The 17,415-nt window shown below is 38.9% G+C and overlaps 1 protein-coding gene across 3 annotated transcripts in view; it reads right to left on the bottom strand.

Moving 5' to 3' along the window:
• The window catches only part of csmd3b (CUB and Sushi multiple domains 3b), a 370,269-nt gene that overhangs the window by 33,918 nt on the left and 318,936 nt on the right, over positions 1 to 17,415 (bottom strand). For 2 of the 3 annotated variants that reach the window (XM_006787920.3, XM_035906501.2), the window contains exons 45-54: positions 16,637 to 16,814; positions 13,326 to 13,471; positions 9,491 to 9,571; positions 7,960 to 8,073; positions 7,645 to 7,833; positions 7,283 to 7,441; positions 4,916 to 5,104; positions 2,435 to 2,620; positions 2,073 to 2,267; positions 1,219 to 1,392 (exon numbers count right to left, since the gene is read on the bottom strand). In XM_006787920.3, coding sequence (XP_006787983.1) covers positions 1,219 to 1,392; positions 2,073 to 2,267; positions 2,435 to 2,620; positions 4,916 to 5,104; positions 7,283 to 7,441; positions 7,645 to 7,833; positions 7,960 to 8,073; positions 9,491 to 9,571; positions 13,326 to 13,471; positions 16,637 to 16,814 — 1,611 coding nt within the window. The remainder of the gene's footprint in view (positions 1 to 1,218; positions 1,393 to 2,072; positions 2,268 to 2,434; positions 2,621 to 4,915; positions 5,105 to 7,282; positions 7,442 to 7,644; positions 7,834 to 7,959; positions 8,074 to 9,490; positions 9,572 to 13,325; positions 13,472 to 16,636; positions 16,815 to 17,415) is intronic. The other variant, XM_006787921.3, reaches the window with a different exon arrangement.

The following is a 17,415-nucleotide window of genomic DNA, read 5'->3' as shown; positions in this document are numbered from 1 at the left end:
GAGGTTAACACGTGAGGAGCGGATTGAAATTGTGTTGATATCTGGTGAACGCAGTAACCGGGTCATTGCAGCAGATTTCAATGCAAGACACCCTACGAGACCACCCATCTCCCATGCTACAGTTAGCAAACTGCTTGCTAAGTTTTGTGAAACTTGTTCAGTGTTGGATTTGCCAAAATGTGGACGCAAGAAAACTGTCACTAATGAAGAAACATCAGTGGCTGTCCTAGCTTCATTCAGCAAGAGCCCACAGCGTAGCACTCGCCGCATGTCACTGGCGAGTGGCATTAGTCGAACATCCCTTCGGCGGATATTAGCTACTCACAAATGGCACCCTTTCAAACTCCAGCTACTGCAGCATCTCAACGAGGATGACTCAGATCGGCGCACAGAATTTGCAGAATGGGCAAAACAAAAATTGGAACAGGACCCTCAGTTCACGCAGAAAATTTTGTTCAGTGATGAGGCAAACTTTTATGTGAATGGTGAAGTTAACAAACAAAACCACCGCTATTGGTCTGACACTAACCCACATTGGATGGATCCCTCCAAGATTGTTGGACCAACAAAAGTGATGGTTTGGTGTGGTATATGGGGTACAACGATAGTGGGTCCATTCTTCATCCATGGAAACCTCAAGGCCACTGGATATTTGAAATTGCTACATGATGATGTGTTTCCCTCTTTATGCACTGAAGCTGGCACGTTCCCTGAGTTTTTGTGCAGCACCTGAAACTACGGGTACTGGATGCCTGTGCTGGCATTTCTCCTGCGGTGTTGCTATCAGTGTGTGAAGAGTGGGAGAAGAGGGTTGCCCATTGTGTTGACAATCCAACACAATGGGCAGCACACTGAACACATTTTATAAGTGGTCAGAAACTTGTAAATAACTCATGAAAGAATAAAGTTACGTTGAAACCAAGCACACCATTGTTTTTCTTGTGACATTACCAATAAATTTGATGTGTCACATGGCCCTCTTCCTATTGAAAAAACAAAAGTTGTATCCAAGATGGCCGACTTCTAAATGGCCACCACGGTCACCACCCATCTGGAGGAGTTTGCCCCCTGACATATACTAATGTGCCACAAACAGGACTTTAATATCACCAACCATTCCAATGTTATTATGGTGTATCCATATAAATGGCCCACCTTGTACTATAATTTATATTATAGTATATCTTTCAGCACACTCCTGGAGCTGTTGGTACATACCTAAACATCGTGTTTCAGTTCCACTCCAAAGCCCAGATGACAGGCACTCTCTGACAGCTGACCCCACCAGCATGAAGCCAGCATCGCAGGTAAAAATGGCTGTAGCACCGAATGTTGTCTGAGTACCAATCTTCTTTCCATTGGGTGGGGATGGCAGCTCACCGCAGGAGATAACTGAAACACACGGTCAGGCACAAGCAATTTAAAAGCAGTTGTGCACCAGTTTAGCAGCAAGTTAATTTGTGTAGCTGCTAGAGCTCATTGGCTTCAGTGAGAAATGCTACCAATGCTGGCAAGCTGTTTATCAGGTAAATTTGGTGCCAATAGTGTTTTTCTCCCTTCTTTTTTTTTTTCCTTTTCGTCCTCACACATCGAAAGGCCTGGCAAGGAAAATAATAGCAAATCTCAGAATGTCACAGAATTCTTTAAAGGAAAATGACATTGACTGAAAATGTCACAGAATCCCCACAGAAGAAATAATAGATCATAGTCAGTTTAGAAATGTCACTGTGACTCTTCTAAGTTAGATAACAAATTCAAAGCATACAAGTTTTCTTTGTAAATAACCGTTGTCACATTAGTAGAAATAAGACATTAAAATATATTTTAAATCCATTTAAACTTTGTAAAACAGCTCTGTTCTTGGCAGAAATTTTGAACAAAATCGTCAAAACAAGCTGCAAAAGCGCCACTCGAGTTTTGGCCTTTACTAACTTTCTATCACAAAGCTTGCTGCTGTTGTCATAGTTTCCACTTTAAACTTGCAAAATGACATTTATTTGTATGTTTTCAGACCCATTGCTACAGGTCAGTTTGTGAAATTTCTTCCCTCCTTGATTATCCTTGTCGCTTACCCTGACAGTGCGGCCTTTCATTCCTCCAGCTCCAAACTCCGTTGGATAAGCACTCGATGTGGGCGGGGCCTAGCCTGTAGTATCCCGGATCACAGGTGAACACAATACGTGTCTTGTATTCGTAGTGTGACCCATTGACAATCCTCCAGCGGCCATGCTCTAGAGAGAACGACCCGATGCTGGGACATACTACCACTGCAGAGTCAGACAGTGTGAAGAGAAAAATAAACCATCATGAAATCTGAATGAAGAACACAGTTTCTCTGTCAGTTTGCTATATTCATATATGCTTACATTTGCGATGCTACTCAGATTTGGCATTCATTTTGTTGATATTCTGCCAGTACATGGGTGTTACTAACCAGAACATCGCGGCATCTTGTTGTGGTTGCTCCATGTTCCATCAGGCTGACAGATGGCTGACGTCAGTTCTTTACTGGAGAGTCTGTACCCATCGTTACAAAAATAGGAAACTCTTGTTCCAACGGAGTAGTCAGATGTTAAAACGCCGCCGTTTATAGGAGCCTTGGGTACCCCGCATGAGACAGCTAAGGGAGGATGGATGCACACTTGTAAGATGACAACAAGCACACAGGCACAGAAAAACTCAAATGCACAGTTATGCCTGTCATATAGGCAGGTTTGACGTGTACCTTTGAAATGTTTATGGGGAATCAAAAAACAGCAAATGTTTTGTATATCTGTAAATCAGCTCCAAGATGTACTTTTATTAAGTTATTAAAGTAAAAATAAAAAATAATAATCTAATTAATTTTCACCAAACATCCATCTTGCAGAACTTTAAATACACCATTTTGTAGAGCACTGTGACATTACTCAGATTCCACAATATGCTATACATCTTTCATTTGACTCTCTATTGATGGCAGCTTCGAGCTGTGCCTTCCAATTATTGTTTGAAGCATGATGATATTGTCTACAATATCACTGGAAACAAAGATGGCACCAATTTTTAGATATGGTTTAGTAAATGCTGAGAATACAAAGAAAAACGAGAGAAAAAGAAAGTAAAAGAAAATATGATTAGCTGCAATTACAAGTTGTCTTCTACATGTACAGCTTACAGATGTAGAACACAACTTTTTAAAAACATCTTTAAAATGTTTACTTTTTTATTAAATTAAAATGAAAAAAACCCCCCACTGCTATTATATTTACTTGGTCAGTCTATCAATCTCTAAATAACAACAAATTAAAGGGTTTGTGATTTTGTGTTGAGATGTGACACCTAATCTAAGCTATATCTGTTTATCCATGTCCATGCAAAATTGGAAACGGTGCAAGTGCAATAGCTGTGTTTCAGTGTAATATGGGTATGGATTAGAGATGGCACGATACCACTGTTTTATGTCCAATACCGATACTGATATCATAAATTTTGATATCTGCCGATACCGATATGAATCCGATATAGTGGTTTTTAATCAATAAAACTGTTTTTTTTTAAATATCTTGCTGCAGTTTGTATAAGTTCATGCTCAAGTTTAAAGAAACAACAACACTAAAGGTATTCTATTATACCTGTATGTAAAAAATACAACAAAATATTTCATAGTTCAGCAAAACTGATCAATCTAATAAACTTAAACCTACTCCATCCTCCCTATTCTGGTATTTTAAAGAGTAGCAGAAATATTAAGCAACCGAACTAATAGGGTTGCAAACTCCCAGCAAAAAAAAATAGGGAACCACCCCCCACCCTCCACCTCATGATGCTTAATCGACGTAATCAACTTTAATTTGATGCAGTGTGAAAAAAAATGCACAGAAATAAATTATTTTTCAAGAATCTTTCTCCTACAGAATTGCAGACCACACAGATGGTACCTTCCCAAAGGAAAAAGTACTATAGCTTACTAGGGTATATTAGACTTAACAGTTACTATATACAGTAATGGACTTCTATATATTTTACACAACATTAAAACTTTGGGAGTAAGATTCGGATAATTATTTATTAAAAGCTTGACATTTTAAATGAGAACAAGAAAGAAAAGTATGTCTTTGTGCCCCCTTTTCCCTGTTAATGCCCTATCGGCCCCCCCTGGCTAAACTTTGCTAGATCCGCCCCTGCACAGTTACCAGCCGTCAGCTGCGTAGAAAAGGATCCTGGTGTAGAAAGTAATATTAAATAAATTCTAACAACAGCTTATCAAACTTAAACGTGCTGCTGTTGTTCAGCCGCTGGTTTCCTCTTTCTGGTGCAAAGTGGGCCAAAAACAAACAAGAGAGACGGACAGAAAGCCGATCAGCTGATCATTAAGCAGTTTCATGATTGAAGTAGCAGCAGGAGAGGGAGGGAGAGAGAGGCACTCGCTCCATATATCGGTTGTTAACCTTAACGTGGGAATGCTTTACAAACATTCAGAGATGAACTTACACACTTGCTTTACTTCTCTCTGGGATCACTTACTCGAAGATGAAATGCTGGTTTGGTAGCGAGGCTACAAATACACACAGCTGCTCTATCACGTGAGCACACTGCTCCAACGTGCTACGGTTATGAGCAGAGTTACGCGGTGTCGTAAGTTTTGTGAGGTGCTTTTTTGATATTTAATGGACCGGATTACATTTTTTAATTTCTCTCTGATATCCGATCCAGTAATTTACGTCAGTATCGGACCGATACCGATACGTAATATCGGATCGGTCCATCTCTAGTATGGATGAGAGTCAAAACAAATAGTCTATTTCAGGATTTTTGCATTATTTTTGTGTATCCATTTCAAAAATGGAATTTACTAATGCTTTTATTCCAAATACTAAATTCTTCAGCACAGTTGTATCATTTCTGCGCACTTTCCTCACAGAGACAAACGCACCTTGGCACGCAGGTACAGGTGAATCCCACGCATGGTAGCCAAGTGATGTGCGGCGGCAGGTTGCTGTGGCGTTGCCTATGAGACGGTATCCACGGTCGCAAGCCCACCTCACCACGCTGTTAACGTGACCGCCGCTCTGTGAGGAGATGGAGCCGTGGAGCGGGGAGTCTGGGGTGGAGCAGTACAGAGCTGCAGTGGAAAAAAGCACATTTGAAAAACAAGGATTTGAAATTGCTACAGACCAGGAGGGTTACTGTCATCAACAAAGAAACCTGCACAATGAACACAAAGGAGGTAAAGCTCATTTCAGTAGATAGTGCTGCGCTATATCTGCATGCAGGTATGCACCATTATAAAGGTTAGCAGTAATAATAGATTCACTAGCAGAGATTCTCACATGTCTGCTATTATGAAATTACAAAGGTTGAGATAATTTCATGAAACTTGTATTAATGTGAGTCACTACTTATTTATAATACAACAGGATGTCGAGGAAAAGAAGACTAATGGACTTTGATTTTTCCAAAATGATCATGTACAAGACGTGCTTTGTGATTTGAAGAGCTCCATGCTTTTTCTCAATGAGCCATGAATTAGAGAAAAGAGTCTAATTAAAGATATTGATGATCATGTTCATAACAGGTCTCATACCTTTCCAGGTGATCGAAAAAGAAAGTTTTTCACCCAATTAGGAGCCATGTGACAACTATAGGAATGTCAATTATAATTACACATAGTCCCTCTTGGCAGAGCCCTCTCACTAAACAACCAGCGAGTGGAGTTACAACGGACATAAGACATTACTGGACACACTGCCCGCAAAGTCATTGATCGCTATAGGTAGCTTTATTAAATATTCTTAATAAAGGGAAACATTAATCCTTTACGACAGACAATAATGGCATCTGGAGGGAGTCGTGCTGCAACTGCCAAAAAACTGTCAAGTTTAAGTGGACCAATTAGGATCATTTCCACCTCCACTTTCAGTAAGTATCTTTACATGATTCACACATCTTTTTATGTGTATATATCTATCTATCTATCTATATATATATATATATATATATATATATATACACATATATAAATACACTATTCTTGGTCATATTACCCAGACCTTGGTCCACAGTGCATGGTCTGTAATTCTCCAAACTGGGCAAGAACCCCACAACAACATCTTAACTTGTCTTATGTATTAGTGATAAGCCTGTTTTGTATGTCCCTCTAGTATGCTACTGCCCCAGTATCTGTGTGGTTGGGTTTTGAACCAAAATAGTCTGAGACCGCTTAAGAGTTGTGAGGGTTTTTTGTTCCCCCCTTTTTTCTTGGGGTAGAATCAGTGCCAGGGAAGTTTTGTACAGTGAGCATGTCTGACACAGTTTATTTCTAAAAGCACTGAAAGTTTAATTAGCATATAGCAAAGCAGCCAGTTGACAATATCTCATCAGATGGTTCTTCCCCTGTACTAGTTTTAAGATTGATGGCATTAAACGGCTGATTTGAATCTCACATGGACGTTCTTTATAATGACAATAATATGTTGAGAAAGTTTTACTTTACTACCTGACAAGAGGACTAAATTTTCTCATTGTAATTAAAATTTCATCACATTATGTTTTCTCAAAGAAGAAAGTACACTCACCGTCATGCACTGGCTTGATTTTCCAAGTTAAAAACATAGCCGAAGTTGAACCCCGGTATTAGTAGGCTTACAGCATATGTTTAACATTTCTTGCAGATGCTCACATTAATCACCGCCACCAAAGAAGGTTACCGAGTGTGAGCGCGTTTGGCTTTTTTTTCCTGTTATTTTTCAGCGCATAATTCATCATGCAGTGCAGTGGTGTTTCAAAGGTTAAAGAAACAACCTCCTGGCTAGAGTATATGGAGTGAATAAGCAAACTAAACTGGTAAAATTGTCTCCTCCCCTTTAACTGTCAAAAATGTCCTTGAATAAGGCACTCAAGCCTCATTACCCAACAGTCTAAAGCTACTCAGCAGGCCCAGGTGTGAGATTGCCTAAATGCAAAGCTTGCTGTAAAACAGCATCTGTGCTCATCAAGATGTCTTCACACAGATAAAACTTAAGAACTAACCTATAACGCATTTCAGTAAAGTGCTTTAGGAGGCAGACAGAAGTTTGCTAGAAACATATGTTAAAGATAAAGAAATAAGGTACAGCGAGATATTGTGATTTTTTGTTTCATGAACTTTCTTCCCATAAGCTCTCAAACTTTCACATCTTTAAATATTTATTGTGCAAATTAAATGGTACAAACAGCTCCTTCTGTCTGCCTCTGTCTGCTGTTGTCCTTATTTCCATGCATTATATTAAAAGTAGTAGTAAAATAAAGTTGGGATACATACTTTGGTACTCACCAACATAGCGAATTTTGAAGCCTTTCTTGTTTGTGCCATGGTCTGAAGACCAGCGGACTAGGAACTGGTGTCCAGAGGTTGTGAGGTTAAAGGGTGTTGGCAGGTCACCGCTAAGTGTCGCCAAGGTGGGGCTGTTGGATGTGGGACCTGGCAGGGATTAAGATAAAGTGAAAGAGATGGGATAATGGAGAGAGAGACAGAGAAAGAAAGACAGTAATAATAGAAGGAATGAGACATGAGAATACAGTGACATTTGGTCTAATACAGCAGTGTGTATTCTTTCAAAAATGTGTCTATGAGTGTGATGTGTGTCTGATGTTGAAATCTGCGTTCCTTTTTGTGTTTTTTACCATCAAAAATCTCCAACACGTCAAACTCTCTCTCGGTGTGAAAACTTTCAAAAGTTATTGTGACATTGTATCCTTTCTCCACTGTAACACTCCACGAACACATTTGGAGGTTAGGGTAGCTTTCTGGCCAGCCAGGGCTTAAGATGACACCTGAGGAGTCGTATCGCACATCATGTGCAGGGCACTGAACTGTAAATAAAAAATAAATAGCAAAGCCAATTGTTATATTGAATGACTACAAAGCTTGATGTTTTTTTTGACGGTGTCAAGCTGAAAATAGTAACTTAAACTGGTTTTGTACTGGCATCCACCGACCTTGGCATGTTGGGGGTGGTGAATCCATCTGCAGCCTCTCTCCTAAGCGACAGGTAAGAATCTCACTGCCAACCAGTGAAAATCCAGGATGGCATCTGTACCTGATGATGTCGCCTGGAGACACAAAATCAGTGTGTGTATAGAAAACAGAGCTGGTGCTAGCATAGCTTAGAGTGGTAAACTCTAAGTACATTTGAGTGCTTGATTTCAACACATTTCGAAGACAGTCTGTACATTACAGCCTATATACTCTAATGACTTTAGAATTAAACGTTTCAATAGAAAGCATGTTATCAACTTGTTGAGATGATGAATTGTTATAAATCGCTACAAATTTAACTCATACAAACTTCAGCTTGATGATTGGCAATGAAAACATGAAATATTATCACATGCTGGGGGCAATTTTTACTTGAGCCACATCTTCAGTACAGGACTTTTATTTGTATACACAGTACACCCACGCTCCACTTTATTGGTTATAATATTTTATTACTGAATTTGACCTTGTTTTGTCTTCAGAACCTTCTTAACTCTTCGTGGTATAGATTCAACAAGGTGCTGGAAACATCCCTCAGAATTGCCTCCATTGTTGTTCCAGCACATTCCAAATGTGCTCTACGGGATACAGTTCTGATGACTGTGGAGGCCATTTGAGTACAGTGAACCCATTGTCATATTCAAGAAACCCGTTTGAGATGATCTGAGATTTGTGATCCAAGAAACCATCACCAACAGCATTACAACACCAGCACCAGCTTAAATCACTGAATCAAGGCAGGGTGGATCCATGTTTTTATTTTGTTTATGTCAAATTTTTTACCCTTTTCTGAATATTGCAGCAAAAAAACCCAAAACATCAGATCAGATGCCATTTTTCCAATCTACTATTGTACAATTTGAGTGAGCTTGTGTGAACTGTAGCCTCAGTTTGCTGTTCCTAGCTGTCAAAAGTGGCACCTGGTATGATCTTTTACTGTTGTATCCCATCTGCTTCAAGGTTTAATGTGTTGTGTGACATGCTCTTGTGGATACCTTGGTAGTAAAGAGCAGTTATTTGAGCTACTGTTGTTTACCTATCAATTTGAAGCAGTCTGGCCATCTTCCTTCACTGACCTCTGGCATCACCAAGGCCTTGTCACGAAGCAAACCGCTCCTCACTGGATATTTTCTCTAGAGCCTACATGTGGTTGTATTGGAAAATCTGCCATCCTGATGCTTGGTTTAAAGTCCAGCAGCTTGTCCTAATGCCTCAATGCCTAAATGCATTTAGTTATTGCCAGTTATGTGACTGGCAAATTAGATATTTGTCTTAATGCACAACTGAACAGGTGTACCTAATGAAGAGGCCAGTGAGTGTATATGATTGGATTGGTGCGTGTCTTAAACCAATACAAAATGAATTACAGAATATATATACACAATATAACACCATTCATCCTTGATTGAAGTCTTCGTTCGTGTTATCGTGTGCTTTTTATCCATCAAAGTGACACATCTGTGAGCAATGGCAGGCAGACAGACAGCTCACCTATCTCAAGCTCGCCATCCTCCATCAGCATGTCAGCACTGGGAACTTCTGGAGGAGGCTGGCAAACCCTTAATTGGTAGGCTGGGAGATACAGAAACGGAGAGGAGACAGAAAAAGAGTCGATGTATAAAAAATGTGTTCAAGGAGCCCGTGTTAAAATTTAAATGAAATTTTTTTTCCAAGTGCAATGAAAGGACAGAATAGTGTGACATTCAATCTCGGTCGCATCGGTTTAACTGAACTTTTTAAGTTCAAATGGTGGGCAAAGTCTGGAATCAAGAACAGATCAGCTACACAGACACAGCACTGTCTTGAATCATAAAGACGAACTAACTTCACAGCCACTGAGCTGAAGGCTGTAATCAATATTACTGCATGACTGTAGATCACTTGCTAACAGAGAGAGAGAGAGAAAGAGAGTGAAAAGAGAGAGCGAGCTAGAGAATAGAGGCAGACACAGACAGGAAAAAGGGAGGACAAGAAGCGAGCGAAGGAGAGAGGGCTAAGGGCTGTAAGTCAAGATGAAATTGACTATGAAAATGAGACCTGCCAATAGCTTCTGATGCTCTAATGCATATCAAAGCCCTGTGGTCTATGAGTGTGCGCCAGGATGTGTGTAAATGTTTGAGCAAGTGCATGTCTATGTTTGTGTGTGCAGCAAGCTCTGTGCTTCTGCGCTCGATGAAAGGATCACTGTTAGCAGTCATCGATTTCGCTTAGCTCTGAGACCATTTTTATAGCTACTTCCACATGCATGTCACATACACTGGCTCTCTCAGCCTCGTGTTCATGATGCTATTCACCGGTGCGTGGCCCTCGTCTGTGTATGGAAGCTCCACACCTTTGAATTCAACCACTCCACTGACTTGACTGATGAAAATGAAGAAAAACAAGTATGTAATCCCGGCAACGATGGGAGCGCGGAAGTAGATGAATATCCTCAAACGGTGGATTGATCCTTCTTTTGGCACTTATTTGGCATTTCAAACTAAACTTGCTCTTTAGTAGCTGTCTCAGATTCAAACTAGGGCATTCTGAATTTCTTTACAGGTCACTGAAGGACACTCAAAAGTAAACTTAAGAACAATACTTTATAGTGACAAGTTTCTGCTTAAGAAAACGTCAGTGCAGCGAATCATGAAAGGTTCCCATTCTTCTGGTAATTATTATGCAACAATTTAAGTTCTGTACAGATGATCAAATAGGCTGCTCTGCTCTCATCTTTCTTTCATTCTCGCTGTCTTTCTTGTTTTCTTCTAATATTGTCTCGAAAAGAGACGCGACAAAATAATGCTAACTACTACTGCCATACATGTCGCCCCCTTTCCATTTTATCCATCTTGCCTGTCACTTTTTGCTGTTCATCGTCCAATAAAGCAGAAATTTAAAGTAAACTTGAATCCATCAGATGGTGCTGTTCCTGTGTGAGTGTGACAACTGACAGTTAAAACCTGCCAACAAAAATTCATTAACAATGTGTCATCTGTCTGAAAAAGGGAAGCCTGTTCAAAAACAACTTGACATATTTTCACTAAAGAGCACTGAACAGAAACTTTTGAGAAGTAGGAAACAGGCTTCGGGGGGAAAAATAAAGAGGCGTGGGTACATCTGCGAGAGAGAATGCGGGAGAACCAATAAGAAACTGTGTTGTGACGGATGAAACGAGTGCAAAAAAGTGACTCATTTGAAGCTGTCAAATTTTTCAGGAACCAAAACTATCCTGACATAAAAAATTAAAAAAAAAACAAGCAGCCATCTTTACAGTGTAGTGACGTTCTTGTTATTCCAAAATATTCGGTTTTATTTTGAAAAATAGCATCATCTTCAGCTTGATGACAATTCATTATGACGGCTGTCAAGAGCTCATGAGGTTCTTTAAACATTATTTTGTCATCTTTAAAAAAGCCTGTCATCTTTTAGTTAAAGTAAAACCATTGTGGAATTAACTTTTGTGACATAATGACACATACCAGAAACATTAGTCAGTAAAAATATAGATTCACCCATTAAATAAAATTTAAAAAGACAATAGATGCTAATTTTATGTAATATAGTTAATAGAGTTTTGCATTTCCCTGCTTCTAAACATTTTGATGATTTCTTATGTACTTTGATGTACAGTATGCTATGTATAGGAATCTTTAGATGAAAGGAGTGGTTTTCACCATAAGCAGTATTTGAAAACAAAAAGAAACACAGGGGCACCGAAGGACCACAGCACAAGGATTATGGTGAGATGAAAACCTAAATGGCACAGACAGTCCAGGCATGGAGAAAAAGCAGCTAAGGACCAGGAAAAATACTCCAAAAGTCTGTGAAGGGAAAATGACTGTTTTTTAAGGTGTAAGACAGATACAAAACACTTCTTTCTGCTAACAGGGTGCAAAAGACAAACACTCAATAGCTGATTTTTTTGAACCAATGCAACACACATTTTTATGAGTACATTGCAGGTTTGCTGCTTACTTTGTTTTTTTTCTACTGTATGAGATAAAGAGATAAAGCTATCAACGTGCTTTTTAATCTGACAGCGTCTAAGAACACAGGAAACCATCATTTAATTGGAAGTTTAACAAAAACAAGATTAATAAGCTTTTCAGTTGCTAAAAAAGTTCCATCCCTTGCAGTGCTACCTTTAGTAGAACCACAGTAAACAGCATCAAACAACCAAGTCTATTAGGCTACGTTAAACCTCTACTAAGCAATCTTATTCCTGTATTAAGATTAGCACTACTTTATTAGACATTTATTAGTTAATAGTGCATTTATTAATATCTGCATCACACACACACATATATACTTATATATATATATATATATACAACTATGCCTTAAAATCCCATTTCCTTAATTAGTTTTATACAATTATTTAGCGAGCATTCCATTTTTGATATAAAACATGACTTCATTGGTTATTGTGTAGAATTATATAATGTAATATTGATGCCATACATAAACATCACCATCACTGCATACTCAGACATGAGTATATTCACCATTTGCAAACTCAGAAGTTAATGTTGAAAAATTAAAATAGCATACTTTGATGATGATGTCATAATATCTATAGATAAGTAAAGATGTACCTGTGCTCGAATTTTGGTTGTTTCATGGACAAACTAACAAAAATACAGATTGTATTGTGTATTTATGGTAAGATCATTCTAAAAATAAATTATCATAAAGCATTACCAAGTGTTTTTTTTATAACACATTTGGAAATGTTACCAACTGGTTTAATAATCTCTTCTTCAAGCAGCCGAGACCTCAAAAGCTTTTCAGTGTCGACCCAAAGTGAATCACACATCACAAACTTTGTATTAACATTTTTTTGGAGTCATTTTTAAGCATCATTTAAAAATAACTGGGTAGTAACAGTGGGCGGGACAGTGGTATAGTGAAACTCCTCAGTAGTCCGCACTCAAAGATAAAGTCAGAAAGACGAAAGCTTGAAAATGACGAGTTTAGTCATTTCAAAGAGAATGTTTCTACTGTGTTGCTATTATCAACTCGGTTCATAACATTAAGAATATTAATTACTAATCACTGTGATAGGATGTGGCAAAGAGAGGAAGATCAATTTCCATGAGTCAGAATGAGTCAAAGGAAGTAGATCTGACTGTGAAGTTAAAGAGAGTTCAGTTCAACAAAAAACTATTAGAGCTAGAACTAATGATTGCGCTACACTGTTGCCATACCTCAGGACAACAAAGACAACTACAGAGAAAAGTGCTAATGAGAGCATCATCTGTAACTGCGCAGACAATCAAGTAACATGCTTCTACAGCAGGCTGATATTATCATTATCTCTGTGATAATGTGGTCTCTCTCTTACCATGATAACTTAAGACAAAAAAGCCGGCTCCAGAGAAGTCCGAGTGGAATTTGATGAGGATGATGTTGGACGTTGAATAGACGGACTCCAAAGCTGTGTTTCCGCTGAACTGTCCAATCTGAGGAGAAGACTGATCTGGACCATCCCTGTGGTAAAAAAAAACCCAGAATGAAACACAAACAAAACATACACAAAACCTGTGTGACCATAAAGAGAGCGAAAGACTAAAGGCCCATAAACGAGTGGACTTGATCTTTCTTTATAGAACAATGGGCTTGAATGTCCACCTAAGATATAATTTGAATAAGTTATTGCAGTCATCGGTGACAGTTAGATGGCTCTTTATGTTCAGGAAATGGTTGCTCCAAGGCTAGAAACAAAGACAGAAGAGACTTGACGATTTTTTATGAGACCTGCTCCATTAACTGCAAATGCAGATGGACATTGTGTGACAAAGTGCTGGCTCCAACAGCGATTGTGCATGGCTATGGGCTCATCTTCCTTCTCAAAACAATACAAACCACAATGTCAAAAAGCTCATTTAGATAAAAAAAAGGCTCTGAAATTTAGATTCAAATTCTCTGACAAAGTAACAGCTCTTGATAACACCACAACCCACAAATCTATGGCTCTCTTGTTCTTGCTTGAGGATGAGTTCATAAATATTGACTGAACTGTTGTCAGATCATAAGAATAACAAATGTTAGTCCTGGTGTAGACTTGGCTTCACTGTTCCCACTAATATGGGCCTGGCATTCGCGAAAAGTCACACAATTACCCGAGAAGGCAGGCAGGAGGTTATCCATCAAATGGCAGGTCATGCTCTCAGTGAACATATTTCACCTTTAATGACAGCACCAGCTGTCAGACTGGAACTAACCAATATCAGACTCATTATCTGTGATTAAAAAGCATAATCATGAAGTTAAATTAAATGATTATTTCCTGCTGTTAAGTGTTTTTGGAAGAGACTAATTATACCTGCCAGGTTATGAACAGAATCATTCCCTTCTCTGATTCGCATTGGGTGGCTCAGAGTCATCAGAGCAGTTGCACTTATTGGCTTCCACTGCTTGATTACAGCTGATGCACTCGCTCGCTAACATTTATTAGTATGTCAACGCAACACTTTCAGTACAGAATAGGCTTTAAAGACAAGGTTGCACAATATATAGAAACATCTGTGACATATATGGAAACTTTTGGAGCAGTGGAGCGCTGTAGTAAGCCTCCCAGTTTGAGACCAATTAGCAGCCTAAGCGACTGTCAGGTCGGCTGGCTCTGGACTGAAGAGACCGCTGTGAAAATCACACCTCTACCACTGACGCCGCGCTCTCTACGGGGAGCCAGCATTATGATTGCGTGACTAAGATCGGGAATTTTTACCGCATTCTTGTGTCGTCTTTGCTTCAGTCCGTCCACTTTTCTGACAGACCAAAGGGTCAGAAACACGCTGTGCGACCATTTCATGGAATTCACACAATGAGCTGTAGGTGGGCGGCACATGCTTCAACTGTGTTGTGGTGTGGGAAAGACAGGCTGGATATCGCACAACTATAGACTAAAACTAGAGCTAAACAAATCACACACCAACTGCTGAAGAAAACAAGCTGCTTTTTTCAGTGGATAGCTGCTAAAGAAGAAGGTCTGCAATGTCATGTTTGTGTAGAAGCCAAACAATACCATAAAGCAATAAGTGTGAAATTACAGATTTGCTTGATATAACTGAGCTATACACCATCCTGTAGCACTCTGAGGAGTGAAGCAATGGATCAAATGAATTAGTAAGCTGCAGCAATTTTGCTAACCAGTTAAACATTACAGTCAATGAACTGACTGTAACAGCACCATCTGTCTTTCTGTCAACATTCCCTCACATATCTTGTGAAAACTGCTGTTTTTCTATTCCTAAATTATACCATTTTTGTAGTGTCTTATTCCTGCTTTTCTGACATTTTACAGCCAAATCAAATCACCAACTGAGCTTGAAAACTTGATTTATTCCTAGAAAGTTAGGTTAATGAGTTATATTTGATATTGGAGTGAGAAACAGTTGACAGAGTTGCAATCCTGTGAGGCTTCTTCTCAAGTCTGAGGAAAAACGAAACTGTAAAAGCAGTTTTGACAGCATGGCAAGCGTGGAGCTAATCATATCTATAATTTCATGACTTCTACAGACAATAAAGGCATCTTGGAATATCAGGTGGTGAATGTTGTGAGAAAGATACCCTTTATATTTAAATCTGAGCTAAATTAAAATCTAATTTTCATTATATTTTCTACTGACCTAAAAAGTTGAGAGTTCTCAGACTTTCTAAAGAGGAGAGAAAGTTTCTTGTTAGAACAATTTTACAGTTTCCGTGTGGCTAAAGAAACAGCCAGACCTGGACATCTGGAAGGTTGGCAGTGCTTACAGAAAGACAGGATAACAACAGAACAAGCCAGACATTCGGTCCTTCTGTGCTGGTCTAAAAATACACGATTTGCAAGGAAATGTATCAGCAGCAAACCACGTCTTGTCCTGCTGTTGTGTTCTTTTTGCTCAGCCCTGCCTCAAATGCCTATGCGGCTACATCGCACCCTGATGTCTTTTTATAGGAAACAGGAGTAGGTGGAGGGACTCTGGAGAAAGGGGCAGCATCATGGCACCCGTAGCAATAAACGATGCAAACTATTTATGGTTCTGCTACCACCTTGTACCTGCAGATATCTATGTAGCGTGGTATCTAAGCACCATTTAAGCGCCTGCATTGACAAAATGTCTGGTGTTGCCGATGGCTGTTTTCCTCAAGAAGAATAATGAAGAGAGAAGTCAAGGCCGGTTAGCTGGGAAGAGAACGATGTATTGTATATAACATATAAGGCTGGCCGAGCATTAAAGATAAGGGACAGTGTAAGGGACAGGCCAAAGAAGAGAAAGACCTATGGCTAAAAACAAAAATGGGTAAACTGTGACAAGAAGAAAATTATATCAGAGTGACTTTATATGCATGGCAAGGTGTCTGCAGTCATAGTAACCTTGCAGGAATTTAGCCAATTAGTGGTTAGCTCTGAAAAGATTTTAAAGAGCGTAGCATCCGGCTAGAGAGAGAGAGAAAAGAAAGTGTGTGTGTGTGTGAACAGAAAGTTATGTGGTACAAATTAAATAGTTATTTAGTCAAATAAAACATTTCTTACTTAAACTCACTTTAATAAAGCAGCGAGAAGAAGGGATATCATTATAATAATAGCACATAATGAGCATGAATACTGTCAGTTAAGAAGTAGAGCAAATATAAAACGTGCTAATTGAAAAAGTAAATAGCACCTACCAGACAGTAATGTAGTCATATATGGGCTCTGTGCTCAGTACAGTAAAGTTGATATAAATCCCGTGTCCAGGAGGAACTCGAACGCTCCACACACAGTCCTGGAAATTTGGGTATTCCTCAGGATGGCCGGGAGAGTAAATGGTTCCGTTTAATGACGTGATGTTACCACCACAGAGTGCTGCAAGTGAGAATATTAACAGAATTGCCCTTAATAAATTACCCGCAAATTAGAACTGCCATTGTGAAGCTTCAATAATTGTCGGGATTGCTGTGAAAGAAAATGTCTCTATCACTCATGTAATGACCACTGGATAACACCTTAACACCTTTAATAAATTGTCATTACATTTTTATTTCTGTCCCACAGCTCAGCTGACTCTCAGCTGTGCTGATGTTAGAACAATATGGCTTAATATGAAATGTTATCATCTTGAAATTAGAACGATTGTCAAGAAGAAATATTAGGCATTTTTTCATGTGTGGAGTACACCAAAACAATAAGAGTAAAATCATTTATAGTGAGAGTGAGATTATTAATCTTTACAACAGTAATAATATCTGTCTCTATATATATGTATATTGTGTTTATATCATTAAGAGACTATATTGTTATGATAGCACCACATATCCTCCAAAAAAGTCATCTTTGAGAGTGAAAGTTGATGAAAGCACATGTATGTCTAACAAATTAAGGAATTCATTATAAAAAATAATTCATAGAGAAACTTCTTCATACTTCTTTTGGAATTTGTAAACCCGTGCATTATGATTTATTATGT

Source organism: Neolamprologus brichardi, chromosome 22 (assembly GCF_056152115.1).
Source record: "Neolamprologus brichardi isolate AB-2024 chromosome 22, ASM5615211v1, whole genome shotgun sequence".
NCBI lineage: Eukaryota > Metazoa > Chordata > Actinopteri > Cichliformes > Cichlidae > Neolamprologus > Neolamprologus brichardi.
Note: the sequence above shows the minus strand (reverse complement) of the source record. Positions and strands in the feature narration are given on the sequence as shown.